We start from the raw sequence: 23,161 nt of genomic DNA, 5'->3' as shown, positions 1-23,161 counted from the left end.
ATTGGAAAAACCTTCATAATACAACTACCTCTGCACTCCATGGAAAAACAGTATATCCTCACACATAATTTTTCAGGACTTCACTCATGCTTTCCTTCAAGTATTCCAGCTGTTCTTTTGGACCTCAATGCCACAGATGGATGTATCAGTCCACAAGTGAGACCAGAGTTACAAAAAAACTGTGAAAGCAATGCAGTTAAGGACAGTTTCAGAAGTACTCTGTCACAAGCAGTTTATTAGAACTTCACTTTGACAATAAATAAGGTATTTCCCAAGCAATCAAAATGAAATTATTTAGAAAGTTAAACAATGCAAATTTTCACAATGCAATTTTTTATATATACATATTTTACTGTACTTTACACACCACTTCATCCAGAGCTGTACAACAGTAGGATGTTTATTTTTTAAATTCACACAGCAGGAGCGTATCAAGACATGTTTTTAATCTGGAAACTGTGTAGAAGTAGCCCCAAACCACACCAGCTCCAGGTTGGATAGTCCAACTGGTAGGACCAAATCTCTGCTCTTTAGACTAGCTGCTGAATTCAAAATTGGATGTATGGCTTACCTAGGAGAAATAGTGCCTTTTGAGAGTTATGGTTTTAAAGGACTAGTAAGCTGCTCAATTGCAACAGTAAGATGTAGCCATTTGTAATTTACAGTGCTACTGCACAACCTGCTCTGTCTTCAACACAAGTGGCACAGGACAAACTTCTGTAAAAAATGATAATTTTTTTTTTAGTAGTAAATACAAACTTTGCACTTTGCACTGTTAACTGTGAAAACATCTTTCAGGTTTGGTCAAATGAATTAGCATTTCTTAAATATTCAAGACATTTAATATGCCTCAATAACACTTTTAAGAGTTTGACATTCAAAATTAACTTCAAAAGAATGCTCCCGTTAAATAAAGCACCAAGATTTCCCCACGTGTTTATTCCTTAAAGAAAGTCTATGAAACACTAGCTTTTTTTAAACATTAGTTCTGCTAAGAATTGTAATTTCAAAATAAAATTTAATTCTTATGGTTTGATCAAAGCCTTGTTTCCAAAGTGAGTTTTACATATTCTGTGCAACATCCCATTTCTTTAAGTGCAGAGGTACAGGTCTCAAAGTTATGCAGCTGCAATCGAGTTGTCATCTGCTTGACGACCCTGAGGCTTTAAGAAAATAAAGACAGAGAATTAAAAAAAACTAAAACAAAACAAGCCACCCAAACAAACTTCCCTCAAGAATCCAAACCCAACCAAAAAACCCACACCCAGGCAAAAATGATAGACTACTAGGAAATTAACTCTGCAACACACTGTGTTGTCAATGTAGCTCTGGTACCCGAGTGTCGCATTAAGCTTATCCTACTCCTAAAGGTTTCCATCAGTGGCACAAACACACAGGACATCCAAATGAAATTTCAGTTTGGCCCCTGGAGGCCTCAGCTCCTCAGTTGCCCTGGTAAATGCCTTCTCCACACACATGTGCACAGCTTAGACAACGCCTGGCTGACCAGAGCTCTGAGCATTAATGCAGTATAGAAAGCTGATAATTATTAATGTGTAAAGCAGGAATTAGACTAACAGTTTCTTGCAGAAATTTTAAGCAACATCACTAGAGATAGAAGAGAGCAAGGAAGAAGTTCTAAAGATGAAAAGGCATCCTTACAATAGGGTTTTCTGATGTTCTGATAACTCCCAAGCAAAACCAAAGAATTCTGAAGCTTGAGAGTCCACAGGAGTTTTATGAACACCACGCTTTTAAGAAAAAATGCCTCTTCTATTTTTTAGGAGGACACCCTGACAACCAATCTTGAAGAGCCAGTGACTGTCAGCATACTCAAAAAGTAAGTTCTGCCTATCTCTTTTGATTAAAACAAAATGAAATAACACCAGGCCAGTTTCCTAGAAACATGATTACGTATTTCTGAACAAGTCCATCTCAAATCATATAGAAAAGTCTTTGGGCTCCTTGCTTGTTAAGAGTCTAAATAAAAAGTGAACAAAATATTCTGGAGACAGCAGCAGTGGGATGAGAAAGCACTGTTGTGGGCAAATGGATTTAGATGATTCTTAAAAAGTAAAAAGATCTGTTTTTCATGGCATGATTGAACTGTCTTCAGAGTTATACCACTTATGAAAAATAAAAATTCTAGACTGATTCACTGACAGAATGTGTTTTTAGAAGTTATTTAGGGATGTGTGGGATGCTACAGTGTCTCTGAACTTAGTCATATGGGTTGCTCAAACACTTTTTTCAGAAGTGCTATGAATCATGGTATTAAAAGTATTTGGTAACTTAGCTTGCTCTACTATGCTCAAAATAGAGGCAATTTTAAAACTCCTTTTACAGAGTCAGACACGGAACAGAACATCAGGGACATGTCAAGCACATGCAGTTCATTCACCTAGTGGTAACCAAATACATACTGCACTGAAACAGATTTCCTAAAGATTTTGGCTGACAACACCAATGCACAATACAAGATTTTTCAAAGCAAGTGACCCTGTTACAAGCTGGACATTTTAGCCTGCTTAGAGACACTCAGCTTTGAACACAGCTGGGGTGGCTGTCCCCAGAATGTGAGCAGCCCCAAGGGGAGCCTTGAAACACAAGTGATTCCTCCCAGCCTTACCTTTACAAAAATGTGTGTTGGTATGAACCGCCTGAGCAGCTGGTTGGTGAAGTTAGGGAATCTCAGCAGGTTAACGTGCAGAGAAGGTAACTGCTGATAGCCAGCCATCAGGGGATAGAAGTTATACAGCATCTCCTGCTGAGAGCCAGGAAGGATCCGGAGCCGGATCTTAACAAAAGAAGAAAAGAAAACCACAACCTTAGGTAAGTTCTGTGTTCAAAAGCTCTGCCTATTTTCTATTTATGCACTGGTTACTTTCTGAAGCTGGAAAGAATGCAACTCATTTCCAATTCTAGTTGAAGTATTGCTTCTATACCAAAACAACATGTAACCCGTGAATGACATGACAGACAGCTCCTAGACAGGCTTCCATCTAGCCCAAAATGGAATCTGCATTCATATATTCTTCCAGACAGAATTTACCATACTTTAAACATCTAAAAAACAATGATTTTTTCCTCTCTGTACCTCAGTGTAAGTCTAATCAATATATTCATCACTACCAGATAAACCAGCAGGATCAGTGGATGTGACAATTCTGTACCTGTTTAAGGCCAGAGAACATGAAGGCATCACTGGGTTCCACGGACACCTCCACATCCTGGACTAAATTGGTTTTATTTTGCAGGTGATACCTCACAGGTAAGGACTCTCGGACTCGACCAAATGATGGCAGATCTTTGGAAAGAAAGTAACTTATCTCAAACACAAAACACATCTTCAAGTTCCACTCAAAAAAAAAAGTATCGCAAAAAGCGGTGAAAGATTAAGAAAAAAAGATACAAGAACTAGGCACCTAAAGTCCTTCTGATGAGATTTTTTAGAAACAGATTAAACAACAGAACACAGCTTCATTAGAGTTTTTCAGTGCTATGTTTCAACATCTAGTTACAAACCTCCCAGCTGCTAACACTGCCCAAGAATACTAACTAGGAAGTCACTTCCATTGCTGCTGACTATTTTCAGCTTACCAAAATCTAATCAGATACTGTCAGGAAGCTCCTTCAAAGTGTAACAGGATAAGAGGATAGTGGAAGAATCTCAGTACAAATGAAACCAAGCTGAGGAAAGCATTGAAATGATGTGTGTTTGGTGGGCATTTCAATCTCCCTCTGTTCTCGTGCAGGTGAAGTGCTACAAAAGAAACATTTCACCTGCCAACAAGCATCTCCAGCTCTCCAGTCTGTTTCTTCCTGGGATGCACCCAGAATGTGGGTGGATGGAACAACTGTTGCCATAGGCATCTAGAGAAATCTACTGTGAAGGCAGCATCAGCAGAGCGAACTCCAGTCTCTGGGCTGCCCCATAACACATGTTGAGTATTATATCAGCTCCATTGACAGCTTTTAGGAGAACACATTTGTGCAACTACCTACACCTCCTCTTCCCTTCAAGGGGAAAGAAGAGCAAGCCTTGAGGCAGTTTCCTTCTCTAGCTCCATAATATTCAGCACCACTTTTCTGTATTTTGCTACAGTAAATTGAAGCTCTGGGTGCTGTAAAAATTTTGTCACTCTTTGAAATTCTAATTAGGACATGTATGTAGCCAAATTAATATTACCTGCATTAACATGGAGGGGAATGCTCTCTACAATCACATGTGGCAGAGTGATGACTGTGTTAACAACAGGGACACTTTCCACAGGTGAACTTCTGCAGGAAAAAGTCAAATGCAGACCATGTTGAATATTACACTACATAAACTATCAAGTAAGTATACAAATTAAGTAGTAATTAGTAGGTCCAAAGTCTAAACAGTGCTTATTACAGGAAAATACAGAACTTTTTTGTTCATTTTTTGCACTCCTCCCCACTCCCAAAAAAACCCAAACCCAACATCTTACTATCATTCCTAAAACCAAATCAGCTTACTTCTCTCCTTATCAAGGCCAAGAGATGCTTACCTCTTCCAGGAAATTATATAACATCCAGTTGCCACTCCACTAGCATTAGTAACTGGAGGACATCGAAGGCAAAAGCACTCACTGGCACTCTCACCTGTCTGTAAAACAACTATCAGCAAGATTTTGTTTAAAATCAAAGCATAATAACAGCCTAAGCCACCAAGCCTAGAAATGCAATATGACACAAACACAAGCATTCAGCCAGAAAGGCCTTTCAAGTGCTTTGCAAATATACCTATATAATGTATAAATCCAATAGATTGGGAAGTATTCTAATACATGAAAGAGTAACATATACAAATATATGTTTATATACACTTCATGAACACCATTATAATATCTTTAATGTGCACACAGAGAATCATTGCAAATTTAGAGTTCATAAACACACAGAAAAAGCAAAGTAATGTCAATTCAAATTCTACACTTCTGCAGCAGATTCCAAGACATCAGCATAAGATGAAGATAAAATATCATAGTTTGAAGAGTAAAGGATCTGGGAAATAATTGCTTTTTGCCAGGCAATCCTTGAATCAACAGATCAAGCAGAGCCTTGCAAGTCCTTGATTACATGAGTGGACAGCTGTCCCACATGGCAGCCACCCAGAATACCTCATTGCATCCACAGTTTTGACAGAAGACATAATTCACATCTCTGATGCCACAAATGCAAAGAAGGTGTTTTGTTGGAAGATGTTGGATCAGCTCTACTTTTAAGTACTCCACTTATTTAACTTCAAAGCTAACACCCTGCAGTTTTCATGGCTGAGATCGTCAAGATAACTTTTTAAAATGCAAATAATAAGTTACTAAACTGTGGTAATATTAAAAACAAGTTGGCTACTACCAGTTGTTCTTTATAACCTACCCTTTCTAGCTTCACATTTTTCAGTTTTGTGATAGTAATCATGGACTTGGATCACTGGCCTGTGGATACTGCCTCTATCACATGGTAAAGTGCATTCCAGAAAGTACATATGGCCCAGAAACACTGGAAATATTGAGTATCTTTTGATACAGATATCTAAGAAGTTGCATTTCAGAAGTATTTCAGGTTCAGCTTCCCCTCATGTCTATTATAATCAGAATTTTTTTTACCATCCATCATCTAAGTCTATTTAGTTGACCTAGTGAAGTAGAACTAAATTCTAAAGCACGCTGCTGTCCAAGTTGTATTCTGGCAAGCAACTAGAGCAGCTTTCTTCCACTTACAATTCAATAAACAAACATTATTTAAAGTGTCCCCCTTTATTACTCCCAATTTATGCAAAAAGTATCCTCCTGATAGAGAACATACTCTAAGGAAACTTACCATTCTCCACATAAGATTCCAGTTGATCTACTGGGGTCATGGAAGCTGACAGCTGCAACTTGCTTGTTACAATAGTGAGAGGCCAAGGAGAGGCACTCAGGATGTCTGTCATCAGCAGAAATGGTATATCTGCAAATACTCTGTCCAAGTGCTCCAGCTGTAGAGACACACACAAGCTCTGACTATTTCTAACTAAACAGGGTATGACTCCAAAATGCTGTGATTCCAAAACATGAACAACTTTTCAAACACATACCTTTGTGGAGACAAATTTGACAGCAACATCAAAAGGAAATACTGTGTCTATGGTAACAGTTTCATCCTTTAGAGGCAACAAAAGACATGGGAAGAATAGAGGAAAAAAGTTACAGTCAACTTAAGGCCTGGCTATTGATGTCAAAGATTATATTAATATAAAGTTACTTTTAATTGTTATTTTAATCAGTCCTCCCCAAGGAAGAATGTATCATTAAAGATATTTATGAACAAATATAGAAAACTTTTCTTCTGCTAATCGCTATAGAACTGTCCATGCTAAAAAGGGCTACCATACTGCTGACTTAGCATTTATTCTATCTCCTGGAAAGGTTTCTAAGATACTCAAAATTACAGCTTTTAGAATATTTCTAGTATTTCACAAATTTATCTGGATAAAATGCAAATAGTGCATCTTTAAAACCTACCCGGTGACACCTGCAGAGGATTTCTTTGCCCTCAACAACAGTGTTGATTAAGTAAGAAATGTAAAACAGAAACATTCTTGCACCAACTGTTCCACAACGGATGTATATTGGTTTTTCCAGCTGCAAAATAAAGGAGACTGTGTGAGCTATAGCTAAACTACATTAATTAGGGCTAGAGCTGTCCAAAAGTTGTTAATCATCTGACTTAGTCCAACAGGGCAACAGTAGAATGGGCATTATTTTGACCATAATCTATCTCCTAGAATGCACAATCTGGATCATGCAGCAAATGTTTTTAACCAGAGCAGCACAACTCCAGTTGCTTCACTGGATTTGTTCCAGATGCTTGTCTGTTACTTAACAATATAAAAAAAGAACCATAACTGTGTAATACATGACATAACCAACTTCTAACTAACTAGTCACAACTTCAGTTTAGTGCATATTTGGTCCTCTACCATCCTGAGTCACACTTGCTGCCCATTATCTACTGTCCCTTAAGCAGTACATTTCATTAGCAGTTGAAGTTAGCTTCCTTATTTCATATCTCCCAGCTGTATCATCAAACCCAGAACATACCCTATTCTCCAATTTAGTCCAAAAGATGGTCTCATTAAAAGAATACTAAACTACATCTAAACAGTAGGCAAAATATGCCATAAGCATTTAATTTATTGGTTCAGATACCAGAAAGTAAACTGAAGTCTGTCTAAGGGAGTCTTTTATCAGTGGGTCCCTATTTTCTTGAGTGTGATAGAGAAGTAAGGTTTTAAGCCTTGACCTTTTCCCCTGGTTGCAAGTCTCCTACAGGGATATCGGGAAGCAGTGCAGGAAAAGAGTCATCACATGCATCTGTTCCATGAAGAGTCACCTGAGTTTTCTGAGTCAGGTTAGCATCTTGCCCTAGGATTAAAAACAGTCTTCATATCCACACGGCCTTACATCACTAAAGCATGAAAACAATAACTAAAACTAAACTAAAAAAAAAAAAAAAAAAAAAAAAAAAAAAAAAAATCTCTAAAAGCAATGCATGAGGAATTAACACAGTTCATTTTGTCAAGAATCTTTCAAATCAGCAGAAGATTGATTTGACAACACCTCAAAATTTTCCAAGTTTTAGAAGCATTTGTACCCTTGCAAGTTTATTGTTACATCTCTTTGGGCTAGGAAAAAAAAATCTCAAAAATCAGAAATTATATCTAGATATTCCCTACCATCTATATAATACAACAGGATTATGTGATCCAAGTTTTTCTTGATATTCTATAATGAAGTAGAAAGGAAGTTTTACTTTTCTGTGATTCTTTTGTTTTCAAGAACATGGTTTAATGATTTCACATATTTTAAAAAACTTTCTTTCAAGTCAGCGTTGAAAGTACATAAAAAGAAATGTATAGATGTTAAATGACACCATTCTTCAGTCAGAGCTTAACTAGAATAATGGCATTACTGCAATTACATGGCATAATTTTCAAAGTAAAACAAGCCACATCTTGCCAAAGAGTTACTACTGTGGAAAATACATCACCTTCCCTATAAGTGAAATGTCAGATTTCAATTGTTCTTTTAATGCAATCAGCAAACCCACACTGACCTTGCATATCCCATGTTAAAGAGATTAGATCAAGCAAGGGAAAAAAAACAACTAAGAAAAACAAAGACCATCTATTAAACCGTGCTGTAGGAGCCAAGCCCAAAGATCCAATTAAACAAGTTTCAAGAATATCCAGTGACTTTAATGAACCATACAACTCTACAGAAAACTCTGTTTCAGAATACACAGAATGTATGGCATCCTATATTCTAGTGACTGAAAAAATACTTTTGTCTTTTAGGATAATTGCTACAAAGATGAATACTGAGTATAACATTTGGGCTTCACACACTGAAAACTGTCAGCAATATCTACATAGAGATAGCTAGGACTCAGACGTACAATATATGCATTTTTTTCCTTTGCTTTCTAAGAAATACTGCTTCAGTGGTCCATTGTTCCCCAAATTTCAAGTGGTTTAAAAACCAAACCATGTTGTCCAGGGCAGGGAAAACAAAAAAACCAGGGTGGGTGTGAGAGAAAACCCACAAAGTCTATAGTTAGAAAACATTCATCTAGCACTGTCTAGTGCTTTCAGCTCAGCAAAGAAAAGATCTCTGTCTGGGGAAAAGAAAACTTTAGTTACAAGCAAACGGAATAAAAAGTCAGAAAAGAATAGAAAAGCTTTCATGTTTTCTTTCAAACTTCTAACGATTTATATTCTGAAAATACCCATGCAAGCACCACAGAAAAGCAGTGGTTAAAATAATCAGAACTGAATGAGTCTGTTAGCTGCTGTTCTTACCACTGGTATTTCATCATTCCCAACTTTCACTTTGGTTTGGCTTTTAATTACTGCGAGAAAACAGTTCACTGTATTTCTCTGCACTGCATCCACAAAAAGGAGTCAATTACAAGACTGTTGAATTAAAAGAAAATAACCCCAAATACCTGGCTTTAAACCTGCTGTAAGCTTGACATCTTTGGCCACTGTCTCCTCATGTGACTGGACTGTCACAATCAAACAATACATTTCATTAGTCAGGGCAGGAGGTTCATGACGGAGCTGAACAGAAATGTTCGGCACTCTAGAAATAATCCTATGAGAGAAAAGACTCAGTTATTGTATCTTTCTCAAATAACTTGCTTTTAAGCCTAGTTTAAAGGAGGCTAAAACACCCTGTTGTATAAAAGTTCCCACAACTGATGGTCTATTAAATTAAGAGATGTGAGACTCCTAAAAAACAACATGATGGGAACAACTCAATAAAAAAAGACCGGTCTGGAACCCCAGTTACTCACATCGTGCTGGCCTGAATTGTCAAAGTGTCCCAGTGCACCTCATTGTCTGGAAGCTTAGGTCTTCTCTTGAAGGACCGTGCTGCCTGCAGTGCTTCCTGAGAGGAGGAAGCATCTCCCCCTCCTCCTCGCCAGTTCAGAACCACACAGCGGCCAGATTCACTTCCCAGGATCAAATCCACAGATGTGATCTGACAGACACAAATTTAAACACCTATTGGTGAGTTTTCTGATCACCTGTTGTAGGAATGTAGTTTTCCAACATAGACAGACATCATAAATACATGTACCATCAAAAAGCTTCTGACAGCTTGGAGACTGAGGACCTCACCACCCCAAGATTTCATTTAATGAAACAGCAGTGGAAAAAGTATCTGTGTTCAGGTGCAAGCAGTGTAATAAGTTGCAATTTCCTATCCTCCCATAGTACGATACCACCACTCACTTTTTAAGTATTGCACATATTTTAAAAAATGATAAAATTTTCTTGAAACAATTCTTCAGTTTTTGTGGTTTTCTTCATGTTTTGTAATTGTCAATAGTTTCACTCACTTTTGATACTGAGTTTCAAGAATTCAGACATTCAGAACTGCAAAACTTTTTAACTGGTGCTAGATTAGGGGCACATTGTAGTTTGAGTTCATTGTATGTAACAGTAAGAAAGGTACAAAACAAAAGGACAAACCTCAATCTTCTTTCCTACATCTTCAGTTTTTGCAACAAATTTGAAAGAGAACTTTCTTGTTTTGCCAGGCACTAAGCACATTGTTCCTTGTGATGACTGTTCTAGAATATCACTTTTCTGATAGGCTTCTTCTACAACACAATATTGGTTGTAATCCTACAATGGAGAAGCAGGGAAAAAAGCTGATACATTCATTCAGAAGACATCTTTAGAGAGTAATGGCAATGTAGCAAATATTAAAGCTCTGTGTCACTGGATCAAACTGTATGGGTTTTTCTGACTTTTCACAAGATCAAAGTTAAACTCACTGGTAATTACACTGCAATTCTTTGACACCAGATATCCATTATATTAATATAGCTTAATGAATCAGAAGAAATAAGACATTAAAATGATCCCTCTGAAACTTTAGCAAGCTTCATTAAAAAGCCTAGATTTGACAGATGAACTAACCAGTTTTATTCTAGTATCAATATATTTGTCAAAAGCAACAGATAATGCATTAAAAACCCAGACACCTTTCAGCTTAAGCATTAACATAATTTTAGGCAAAACCAATTTTTTTTAATGTTTAAAACCAATAGAATGTTATTCCATTCTTATTAACAGTTTCTATCGCTAGGTCAGATATAGAACATAGGTACCTGATTATTGAAACTGATGCAGAGCTTAGAAAACCTGATAGGATGAGGACAATCAGCTCTCAAGTACACATCAAACTGCACAGGAACATCAACATGAAAACTAGGAGCAAGAAATTTTGCTTTGCACTGTACTAGAATTAAAAAAGAAAATAAAAAGGAAAAGCAAAAAGAAACAAGAAGGAGACGTTAAACAAACTATAACATTAAATTCCAGAAGCACACTCCTGAAATGACTGTGGCAAGAATTGTTCTGTGTACACTCTTACAACTCTGTTTTGCAAGGACAAATCTGGCAACTAACACTGCCACAGAAAGGCATTTTTCAGCACTTGGCCAAAACCTTTGGACAGGAGAGAAGATGCACATGTCCAGCAGAAAACAGACAGTCCTGTACACTTGGATGTCATGCATGCCCCCTGTTCAATGGCAAGTATTACTTTGCACACACTCTGCCCTCTTTCCTCAGAATCCTACTTCACAGGACACCTGAATATCAGAAGTCTTTCAAAAAACAGGGAATTCTTTAGTAATCCATATCAGGGATAAGGGATGACCAACTTCTCTCATTATTTCTTATCTTGTTGATTTAGACAAGGAACAGAGCAAGGCTGGAACACTGTTGTTAGTTTTAATACATCCTTCATATTTTCATCCTAATTAGTTATTTTCAAGGTGTAATCCAAATTTATGATCTGGTATAAATTTGCTTTCTTACTTACCAAATGGTATAAAATCTTGGACTTCTATTGTAAAAATGTTACTGCCTGCCAAGGAAACACGGTCAGCCCACAATTTCTGTGATGCTTTCACAGCAGCAGAATCACAATCGGGTTCGGGGTCAGGGCTTTCATTCTGTATGCAGGCAAAGGATTGCAAAGAACAACAAAAGAAGGTTACAGACACTGACCACTCCTAGCATTATTTGAAAGGGTAATAGGAGTTCTGCCACTTACCATCAGAACTTTGATGAGATTTTTTTCTATTCGGGATTTCTGATCTTCTTTAAGAGTAGATGCTAATAAAGAGAACAAAACAAAGATTACAAGACAGAAGCAAGGGTCTCTACTTTTCTCTTAACTTAACAGTAAATCTTACCCTCAAATTGCATCATTCAAACAACAAATTCCAGGGGAAAAAAAATTCTAACATTCATCTACCATAACAAAGGACATTCCCATTTTAAATGTTTCCTCTTACTTTCACTGAAACCAAGTAAAATATTTTTTTATTATATAAGCATTTTGCAATGTATTGGAGCAAAGCCTCAGAAGAATAATGCTTATACCTCCTTGTTGTTTATGTTTAAAAACAGAAGAAAGCATAAACAAGTCTAGAACTCCAAAGAGACCAGCTCAGATAATACTGGAAAAACCAACTACAGTGGGTGACAGGAAGAAACAAGGACTACTTAAAATAAGCATTCTTTTCTTGAAGAAAGGTGGTTTTGCATCATTTTCTATTCTTCAATATAAAGCAGCATAGCCTAGCTAGCTCTAAGAAGATGCAAAGCCATTTTTACCACACCTGCACTAGTAGTGGTATTAGCAATTTAGGGCCCCAAAGGATTATTTCTGCATTGTCAAGGAGCAGGCATTACGCAGACCATAGTGCTTGCATTTTTACTGTGGAGCCACCCTATGTCACATTTTTCCCTTAAAACATCCCACATACATATTTCATTAGCAGAGTTCTAGAAAGAGTCTTGGAGAAGCATATTTGGGATATTAAAGTCCAGAAAATTGTGTTAGGTTTGTTACTAGGAAAAAACGTTTTTCTCTTTTAGCTGTACTACTGTTCTTTGCCAAAGCTCAGGAAGTTCCTGTTACATTATTTGAACAGTCTCAAATGAAGCTCTGCATCTCAGATATCCTAACACAGTCTATTTGAATGCAATGAATTTTATATATGAAGAAAGACAACTCAACTCCCAGTGCAGCACAGAAAGTAGTGAAAATCCAGCACAAGTACACGGTTATTTTGTAGTCAAATAATTTGAAGTACTATAAGCACTGTGTCTGACAACGATTTGCCATATTTCAAAATATTCAAAGAAGAATACCTCTGCCCAGTAGCTCTAAAGAGTATGTGATATAATCTTTCAGCTGGGCCATCAGATATGAACATTTGAGTGCTGTTGTCAGTATGGAGGTGAGGAGGGTCCACCATCCTTCGCTGCGATAATCACACATAACATAATCCAACAGCCTGCAACACAACAAGGTTGAGAGGAAACAAGTCATGCTCACCAATATTTTTTAGAAGCATGCATTTTTTTGGTATCATTAATACAAAATTCATTTTCACTAATACAAATGCTAGATTAAAGTATACTGTTTATACAAGGCAATGATTTATCAAAACCAGCATGAAACTATGATAAAGAAACATTTATTCCCTGAATTTTCTATCTCTAGATAGAAATATTTTCACAAGACAACTCATCGCTCTTCACACAAAGAACTAGCAAAACAGCAACTGGACAGAATTGCCTTAGTCCAAGAGAAGAAGAAATTCAATGTTCCTTAAGCCAAGATGTTTCTTTTCTTTCCTATTTCCTATCCCCCTACAAGGGTTTCAAAGGTCCACAACATATGCATCCATCTTTATCAGGCAAAACCACACACCTTAATATGTTCCTAATACCGACCACTGTTTGCTGTTACTAGCAAAGCAGTAATTTTTTAAACTCTTCTCAACTATTTAAGACAAGAATTTCTGCCTTCTTCAGAAAAATCTACCTAACAAAAAATGCTTGTTCATAGAACAATCAGGCTTGACACAAATTGATCTGCTTATCCTAGCCTATCTTCTCTTCCATGTAAACTCCAGTCACCTACTAACAAGCAAATACATCTCTCCTACTTCAAACAAGACAGACAGACAGCACTCAATCAGTGAGTTAGAAATAGATAATTTGCCCAATATGGCAAATTCCCACAACAGCTCAGAGCAGGAAGTTTTTATGCTGACTCATCTGTTTTAGTTTCTTTAATATAAGTGGGGTTCATAGACTCAATAGCTTGTGCTTCAATCACAACCAGATTCAAGGAGCATTTCATACAAGCTTCCAACATTATTCCATAGCCATAAAACATGGGGTCTTAGTGAGAAGGCAGCACATAAAAGAAGCAATCATGAATGATACTCACTTCAAAGCTTTGGCATAATCTTTAGCATAGTAATATTCTTCTCCCATTTGAACCACTGAAAAAAAAATCCAGATCACTACTGAAAGTCTTTGCAAAATTAAATTTAAAAAATGCATCTGATTATCTATACTCACTCAAATGACTTTTCATTCTTGGACATTTGTACTTCTTGAATTGTGCGACAGCATTACTCAACAAAGTGATTATTAGCTCCTAGTGGATAAAACCATTGCCAATATCATTATATATGCAAACATTAGGGTCCTGTTAAAACAACAGAGTTTTTTTTTTAAAGAATAAAACTTACTGAGTGAAGAACATTTTTCTCTTTTAGCTGTAGGGATAAAATCCCCATCTTCTCCTTTTCAGGATCAGAAAGATCAAAGCCTGCATAAGACAATGAAAAAACCCATGAAACCAGAATTCTGTCCAGACCCAAAGGGAACAATTTATACCACAAGCAATATGCAATTTATACCATAAGCAATATGCAAGCTTCAACTCAAACACATTCACACATTACCTCACATGCAGCTATATCTCCCTAGAAGGGAAATTCTAGAACACAACTATCTTTCCCCATGCTTTTAAGAATCTACCAAAAATCAGCAAATTACAGTCAAACCACCTAGTCTTTATACTGCACATTTTAACATTTAAAGTGTGTATGTTAAGACAATTTAGTCCTTTTCTAATCTGATCTCAAATAAGGATTCAAGCTCCTATTTCCAGAGCAGTAGAGAAACATACTCAATATTCCTTGCCGCCATGGTCTTTGCCCATAGAAGTCAAGCACTCCAGTTTGTGTTTCCAGGGGATCCGGATTGGGATATGGCACAGAGGACTGGAAATTCAAATATAGCAATTAAAAGGGTTCCTGTTTCGTCTTCTGCCAGATAAGTGTTAGAAAAATATTAAAACAATACCCCCCCCCCCCCCCCCATGTCCTAGTACCAATGCTCTTGTTTCTCTGCTTCCTGTCAGTCACCAGACACAGTGCACATATAAATGCACTGGAAAAACAAAGTCAGTTCTCAAGTATCCAGAGATACAAAAGTATATTTAAAAAAAAATTTAAAAACATGTCAGAATTATTTGTAAATAAATAAATAAATACTGATGTATTTGTCCTGGGACATCACAAATATATGTAATGTTAACAAGCATCACAAAGACACATATCCTTTCCTAGGATTTTATTTACACATATTATACATTGTTCCACTTCTATTTAAGATTACATTAGGGATTTCACTATCTGGTTAATTACAAAGCATTTTCCCCCTCCCAACTTACATCATGGTTACATAGCATACTTGCTAGTTGTTTCCGTTCCTGTGCATAGTAGGCTGCCTGCTGGTAATAGAAACCTGGATTCTGAGTTTGAATTGCTGTCAATCCCAGCTTAATTGCTTCATCAAACAAGTCACCAAAGGCCTGAAACCTGTTAAAAAAAAAAAAACCCAAAACAAAACATTCATAACCGAGATTGTGTATAGAACAGCAATATGAACTGAAAAGAACCCTACAAATAAAAGTCCTGGTTACTCAAGACACATGATATTTCTCTGAACTTTTGCATCTAAGTTCTATGGCTGCATTTATTCATATTCTGTTCATTCAAAGAGAAAAGCAGTCAATGATCAATGCAAAACAGAACAACAGTGTATTTTATGTTCTTGTGTATCTCTTAGAGAACTAAAAATTGGTATCTTGTCTAGACAAGTAAACCTTTTGAAGTTCACTGTTTGTCTAAAACACTACTAAGCAAAAACATACTGTTTAGACATCCAGGCAGCATGCTCAAAAGCCAGTTCTGCACTTCCTATTTTTTTCTTGCATAGGTCAATATGCTTCCTGAACTGTGCAATAGCATCCAGTGGAGTGTTATGTTGAAAACAGAGGCGACAGATCTAGGAAAAAATAAAAGTAAAATGAAAAACCACTGTTAGGCTGCTAAGGCTTAGCACTCAACCCCACCAGTCCCCCAACTAATTCTACATAATTCTGAAGAGCAAAAATTGCATAAAAAATAAAGGAAGAAAAGTTCATGGTTTAAATCTGTAAACCATAATGTATTACACCTGAAACCGTGTGGTTCTCTATTTCATCTAATACTATTTATCATCCCCTTCTTGCCCAAGACATCAACATAAGAGTGCATAACTCACTGCCAAATATAACAGGGAACTTCAGAGCCTCTAGAAAGACCAAAGATTATTTTGAAGCCTGCAGTCTGCAAATGGAATTTGATGGAATACAACTCCAAGATTCTTGTAAGTGGTGGGATAGTTTTGCTTTACCTAAAAGCCTTCAAAATACCACAAAAGTATGGACTGATTCTTAGAGAGTTACTTTCTTCCCCCTAACAAGCAATGACTGAACTAAATTGGCCTAAGCTTTGGAAGAAGACAAAAATATTCAAGGAACAAGCAGCCCTGGTGTTCATTCTCCTTGCATAGAATGAGAGAGCCTGGTCTTTCAGAAGATTGCATCTCAAATGAACTTAAGTCCTTCAAAATAATCCCCTTCAGCTAAGGATCTTTCTTTTGTGTGGAATTCAGAAGCCTCTGCAAGTCTGAGCATAGTTGGTGTTCCAATGAAAACTCTTTCTAATCCATCTCTGTAAAAGCAATATAAAACTGAACTTTACAACTTTTCTCCATTAAACTTTTTTCTTTTAAGTGCATCAACTTTTTTCTTTTAAGTAACAGTTGTCAGAGACTAGAAGTACAGTTGTTACCTTGTAATTTATAAATCCTGCCATGGTCTTGATTTCCAGCATGTTTGTTTCATGAGCCCTCAATTCATGCACAAGATTATATGCAGTTCTGTAATTCCTAAGCAGGAATAATTAAGATATAAATCACACATGATAATAAAGTTCTAGAACAGGACTGCCAACAATGAAAAACAGCCTTCCAACCAGAGCATTCTTCCCAATGAAGAACTTGCCCCTTACATACATGTTTAAAGAATTTTGCATTCAGGAAAATATTTGTCAGTTTATGGCTTAGCAGCAATTTGGGGTAGAGAGGGTGGGGGAAGATAACATGAGTCTTACTTGAGAGCATTCTGTGTATCCTGTTTCAGCTCACTGAAGAAGGCTATTTTGAACTGGTGTCTAACAAACAAAAGCTGCAAAACACAACCAGTGTACATCATTCACAAACATCCAAACATACCTTGTTACCTACAAAGAGATACAAGTGGTAACTTCAGAGGTTAACAAAATACAGCACTTGACTTGAAAAAGTGACTGTGCAACTATTTCCTAATAGTTCTGTCTATAGTTCACCATGACACAGCAGTGATCTTTCAATAGATTTAATCTATTCAAAGCCTGTTACCCTGGCACAAGGGAGAGGCTTTGCACCACCCCAAAATCTCTATGCCAACAGAACTGATTGTGGTTTGGAGCTCACCACTTGGATTCCAGCTTCCAAGAGAGCAAAGCTGGCAATCACAACAGAACATAATGTGTCTGAGTAGATTTGAAAAGCAAAAGTTAAAAACTGAAATCAAGTGCAACTCTGAGTACAAAATATCTAAGGGAAACACATCCCACAACTTAAGATACTACACTCAAATATGTTAAACCATGTAGATAAATGAGAAGTTTTTCTTTTTTTAATCTGAGGACTTAATTTTGCCCTGCAGCTCTTCTGAGGAAGATGTGAGAAAGACAAATATAACAAAACCAATCAAAATAAAAGTTTAAATTGTAGAAAATAGAATCAGATTTACTTCCTATACTAAGAAAGGACATCTCAAAATGGTATGGAAGAATAAAAACGTTTAAATAACAAACATTTATTTTCATGTTTTAACATGCAAAATAGCTTGCACAGTATTTCAAAAATAGGGTAACGTTACCTGGTGAGTGGTTTTGTTCAAGAACTCCTTATGAGATTTAACTCTTCTTATTTCTGTATAATAGTAAGTCTGTGCATGCTCATAGAAAGCATTTTCCAACCTGCAACAAAGTTGCTCATAAGTGTCACAAAGTTTCTCCCACATACAAAGAAATTCTTAAGTTCTTCAAAATAAGTTACTTTTAATCATGTTTATTTTAGTGTTGGCAAAGGACCTTGTGGTATTACTAAACTCCTCTAAGTTACCACACAGGATAACAGTCTGCAGACAAAAATCTTTCACAAAAAGGGTAGTAATAAGTAGAACAAGTAAGTTGAGAGCTTTATATGCAACTTCTTATACAACAAACTTTAGTATTTAATTTAAGATAGTCTCAGGATAAGCTGTTCTGATTTTGCAAGGTAATTGAAAGATGAGAGATGCCCTTAAGTCAAAACAAGAAAATCCTGCTGAGGCTCACAGAATACGTCTGGAGTGCATCTGTTTGCTGGACTGTGGGGGAAGGAGTGAAAGGAAAAAACAGCAGTAAATAAAATTTTGAGGGTACAGACTGGTATCATCATTCTGTCCAAACATCAACAGCTACCTCAGTTGCAGAGGTAACAGTGAAACTTGTCAGCAAGAGAAATGGCCCACGGCAACTCACAGGGGGAGAGGACAAAGAGGACAAGCACACCAAATGCAACATGAGAGTGAGGAGGACCTAAGGAGCATATATTGTAAGGAGTAAAATCAACTAGAACAAGATCAAAATCTAGGAGAGGACTACATGCAACAGCACTGACACATGCAGGAAATAAAGGCTGAAGTATCAGTTCTGTTACTATAGTCTCAATTTAGCACTGAAAAAAATATGAAAAGCTAGAAGTAATGGTTACTTTGTTTTGATCAATTCCAGTGGCAGTTTGTGAGCAGCACGGATACAATAGCAGCATTAATTTATGTTGAGAATTATACTGTTTATATATAAATATGAGGGTGAGAGCAAAGTTAACCTCAGACTGTGACCCCTCTTCTCCCTGAGAATACATGAAAAAATTAGAAGTAATTATTGTAAAACATGATTTTGTTAGTTTGAGCCCTTCTTTTTAGGGCTACACAAAAGTGTTTACCTTTCTCAATTTGCTTTTGAAAGGCCTTCCTAAATTATTTGAAGTTGTAGTCCATGTAAATATTGAAACAGAAGGCACAAGAAATGTAGAAAATGACAAAGACATAATATTTGCAACCAGATAGATGACACTTTACATAAACAGAAGGAAAGAGCTACATGGCCAGGGAGTGGAAGTGGGGGAAAAACCAAAAGCCTGTTAAGAGATAAACCTAAAAACATATTTGTGTGGAAAATAATTTCAAACCAGCAGGGCCAAAACCACTGTAGAAGTAGAAAAGGCCACTTGGGATATCTACAAATATTTCTTTAAAAGCAACATCTCTGGCTGTCATTACTCAACCTCACATAGAAATGAAATTGTGTGGAATTCATCAGAATAACATAAAGAATTCCAGCAAACAGGTAAAACATTCACTGCTGGTCTACAATCAGTGCCACATAGCATTCATCTCAACCTATGATCTCTCAAATTCTCCTTTAGAATAATGGAATTGTTTAGATTGGAAAAGACCTTTAAGATCATCAAATGTAACTGTCAATCTGTCACCAAGTCCAGCACTAAGCCCTTCCTACTGTCCCTAAGCACAATATACATGCCTTTTAAATACACCTTCAATGGTGACTCAGCCTCTTCCCTAGGCATCTTGTTCCAGTGCTTGATAACCCCTTTGGTGAAGAAATTTTTTACCTAATATCCAATCTAAATCTCCCCTGAAGCCACTTAAGCCATTTCTTCTCATCCTACAGCTTGAAGGGAAGCCCTGGGGAAGAGACCAAGCCCATCCTACTGTCCAGTACAGCCTCCTTTCAGGGAGGTGTAGAAAGCAACAAGGTCTTCCCCAAGCCTCCTTTTCTCCAGGCTACAGACCCCCAGTTCCCTCAGCTGCTCCTCAGAAGGCTTTTGCTCCTGAACCTTCACCAGCTCTGTTGCCCTTCATTGGACACACTCTGGCACCTCAATGTCTTTCTCGTACTGAGGTGCCCAGAACTGGACACTGCATGGATTTCCATCATCTCCACTGAGCCAGTAGAATGAAGGGCCTCACTAGCACACCAATAGTCCAACACTTGCATGCTGACCCCAGGCTTATTTCCAGTGAAACTGGTTTTATCCCTTTCCCACTTTAAGCCTAGTTTAAAGCCCCTTCAGTAAGCTCTGCTAACTCTTGTGTGCAGATCTTTCTTCCCCTTTGAGACAAGTGCTCCCTATCTGCTGCCATCCCACATTCTGCAAACAGAGCAAGACAGGGGCTTACAACACTTACCTTATAATATAGCCAACAAGATGATCAGTGTGGGGAAGCACAAAGAGTGATTTTCCAGAAAGGTCACAAGCATTACACAAAGCTGCAGCCCTCTCTGATGCAATGACATCTTCTCCTAGTGAAGTCAAGGAAAGCACAAGTAAGAGGTATGCGGTGCTGCAATGTCAAACCAGTTCCAAAAGCTTAAAGGTCAGGTTATGAACCTTAGGTAGACCAAAAGGTCTAAACAGTACTGAAAAATCTAATAAAGATAAAACCAAGAGCACATTCTTTCTTATTTCTTTCAGAGTACTATGTGCTTCATCCAGCAGAACATATGCAGAAACCTCCTAGCAGTTTTTAGCAAAAAATTACGAGTCCGATGTAGGTTTTTCATCTCTTACAGAATTAAATATCCCATGTCTTGAGAAATACAATAGCATCCAGGAAAGACAAACACATACAGGAGGCAGAGCAAAAAACAAAAAATGGTTTGCCAGACACTAGAAAGCACGCAGTAGCTCTACAGAAATGTGAACTGAAAGTGCATCACATTTCACAGTTCCATGTAGCTCCAAGATTTTATTGATTAAAACCAAGTTAAGATGAAAGACCTCTGTAGGTACCAAATACTCTTTCTCTAAGTTCTCAATGCTTTTACTGCTTTTCCTGATCTCAAGCAATGTTTAAAATGCAACTTGCTTACAAGAAGGCAGGTCAGATGTATTACCATAGAAGCCATCTCTGATACTGTGTATCAAAAAATGCACTTGGATTTAAGTGGAACAAGTTAGCAATAAAAGTATCAAATGTTTAGGGTCAACTGTCCGGAATGCTCTTTTTATCTTACACCTTGCTGCAGTCACAATGCATTCACTGAATGTAGATGACATCAGATGAAGAACCACAGATTATGTGACAAACCAAAGTCAGCTCAGTCCACTGGGCCTTCTGAAAAATGAGAACTCCACAACTGTGCATAGTTTTCAAGTACCTGGAGGCAATGGTGTTTTTTTCTGAATCAAAACCACAGCAACTTTGGTATTTCTTCCTTGCAAACTCTGCCTAAAATAAAGACAACATAGCACAGTGTCAAGGTTTCACTTCTCATTTCTGAATAAACAGGAAAAAAAAAATCAGTCTAGATGGAAGCACTGGAAGAATGCTACAAAGGTGAAAAAGCCAAACAACACAATATGCTCCATCATTCAGAAAATGCTGTCTTCCTTCTTCTGGGACAGAACAATTGTGCTGAATTTAGCAAGAAAAATTTCAGGGGCTGTTTTTACATAAGTAAAATAAGTAATGGTTTTACAAATAAACCATTAAAAAGTTCTTTATTTTGAATTGTATATTAAAAAGCAAAGTTCAAGTTCCCCTTAATTTATATTTAAGAAAAAAAAGTGTATGTTCTAGAATGCAAACAGATTCTGCAATTCACACTTACATTAGCTTGCAGTACATTCTGAAGCAAGTGAAAAAAATCTACCTGACAATTTCAACTCGAGTAGCACACTCCAACTGTTTTTCCTTCCACTGTGGCTCATCCCAGTCCAGTTCATAGAATACCACCACAAGTGCTGGAACCAAATTCAGATGTTTGTTCATCCAACCAGTCTTCAGGATTCCTTTTGGAATATACCACTCATAGGATGTCCTCTGAAAATATTGAGAATATTGAAGCAAGCTACAAAACCCATTTTCAATCATTTATAGCAGGAGAAAGGGCATATCCTCGACATTCTTGCCACTTAATATGTTTGTCATCTTGCCTTTGCTTCCTATTAAGCCATATCCCTCAGTAGCTCAGGCATCAGGGCCTGGTGCCTGAGATATTAGCAGCAAAGAACAACAGATTCCAGGAAGGCTGGAGAAGAGGGTCAAGTTTAGGAGCAAATCTCATACACTGCCATGTATGAGAATATAGGCTAGTATGAAATACTAGGCTCAGTTGAAAACAGAGGTCTCAAAACAGTGCAAGGACACACCAGTTTAGAGTCCTTGCTTGTCTTTGCCAGCATCATGGAATTATGTAGTTTTATAGCAGTTAAACTCATTGACATTGCAAAGCAGAAAGAATAGCAGAGATATTCTTTCTGCTGTCTTTCACTCAGTTAAAGTGAAATGTTTAGCAAAAAAAAAGCTTTAGAGGTTAGGTTAGGGGTTTTTTCAGAATACATTAAGTGTCTAGTTTCTCCAGAGTTAAATTTTGGGTTTCATCAAATCTCAAACTTTACAAAGCACCTTAACGCTATGTACAGGAGCAGCAAGTACTTTAAAAAGTAAACCATACGGGCTTTCTCTGCTTCTGGCTCATGAGCTAAGGCACCCCTGGGCTTCCTATGCACCCACAGCGCTCCATCACAACGCTCTCGGCTTCCCCTTCGCCCTCACAATTCCCCTGCCTCGAAGCTCCCACACTTCCCTCCAACATCGGGGGCAGAGGCAGCCGAGGGCCGGCAGAGCGCGGCGCCAGCGGGCGGCAGCCCAGGCGGAGCGGAGCACGGCCCTTCCCCGCCGGGAGCCGCCGAGTCCCGCACCGCCGCTCCCGGTGCCCGTCGGGGCAGCGGGCCGGCAGGGAGCCCGCCGGGGCAGGGCGCAGCCGGGGCCGGCGCCGCTCGCTACCTTCGTCCGGCACTTGGGGTACTCGTGGTCGCCGGGCAGCACTTTGAAGGAGATGGGGACGCGGTCGGCTCTGCGGTTGGCGCAGAAGGCGTCCCACACGGCGCGGTGCACGGCGTTGTACACCACGTCCAGGCCTGTGAGGGTGACGAACGCCATGGGCCGGCAGCACAGCTCCACCGGGAAGTCCCAGTGAGACGGAGGGGTCATCCTGCGCCCGGGACGGCGGCCTGCGAGGCAGCGGGACGGCGGCGGGAGGGCGGCCCAGGCCGGCCACAAGAGCGCCCCGCTGTCCCGGGCCCGCGCTCCCCGTAGCGCCGCTCACTGCGGCGGGATGGAGCCGGGAAACGCCGGGAAGCGCCAGCTGGGAGCGGCTGCGGGTCACGGGAGGCGGCGCGGGCGGGCCGCCGCCTCAGGAAGCGAGCGACGGGCAGCGTCGGAAGGGCAGCGCGAGCGGCCAATCGGCG

General features: G+C 38.4%; 1 protein-coding gene across 1 annotated transcript; it reads right to left on the bottom strand.

The window, feature by feature from the left end:
• Positions 1–206: 206 nt before the first annotated feature.
• TRAPPC11 (trafficking protein particle complex subunit 11) lies at positions 207–23,123 on the bottom strand. The gene is made up of 29 exons (XM_054633528.2): positions 22,698–23,123; positions 21,562–21,731; positions 21,067–21,137; positions 20,094–20,208; positions 17,715–17,814; positions 16,903–16,976; positions 16,582–16,678; positions 15,618–15,751; positions 15,135–15,282; positions 14,589–14,682; positions 14,146–14,225; positions 13,973–14,051; positions 13,839–13,893; positions 12,749–12,894; positions 11,643–11,704; positions 11,409–11,541; positions 10,690–10,820; positions 10,046–10,201; positions 9,364–9,551; positions 9,013–9,161; positions 7,309–7,430; positions 6,528–6,647; positions 6,101–6,166; positions 5,845–6,001; positions 4,533–4,641; positions 4,190–4,281; positions 3,174–3,307; positions 2,630–2,797; positions 207–1,163 (listed from the first exon to the last, which is right to left on the bottom strand). Exons 1-29 carry the CDS (start codon positions 22,902–22,904, stop codon positions 1,119–1,121), a joined length of 3,402 nt encoding a protein of 1,133 aa, XP_054489503.1. The 5' UTR covers positions 22,905–23,123; the 3' UTR covers positions 207–1,118.
• Between the last annotated feature and the right edge of the window lie 38 nt (positions 23,124–23,161).

This window comes from Agelaius phoeniceus, chromosome 4 (genome assembly GCF_051311805.1).
Source record: "Agelaius phoeniceus isolate bAgePho1 chromosome 4, bAgePho1.hap1, whole genome shotgun sequence".
In the NCBI taxonomy this organism is placed as follows: Eukaryota; Metazoa; Chordata; class Aves; order Passeriformes; family Icteridae; genus Agelaius; species Agelaius phoeniceus.
Note: the sequence above shows the minus strand (reverse complement) of the source record. Positions and strands in the feature narration are given on the sequence as shown.

What these genes read in the sequence shown, in the direction of transcription:
- TRAPPC11 (XM_054633528.2), bottom strand. Translation starts at nt 22,904, where the DNA reads ATGACCCCTCCGTCTCACTGGGACTTCCCGGTGGAGCTGTGCTGCCGG. An exon ending in CCAAGATTTTATACCATTTG is followed by an intron (nt 10,821 to 11,408) that starts GTAAGTAAGAAA and finishes TTTTAATTCTAG; the next exon opens with TACAGTGCAAAGCAAAATTT. An exon ending in TCCCCTCCATGTTAATGCAG is followed by an intron (nt 3,308 to 4,189) that starts GTAATATTAATT and finishes TTCTTTCCAAAG; the next exon opens with ATCTGCCATCATTTGGTCGA.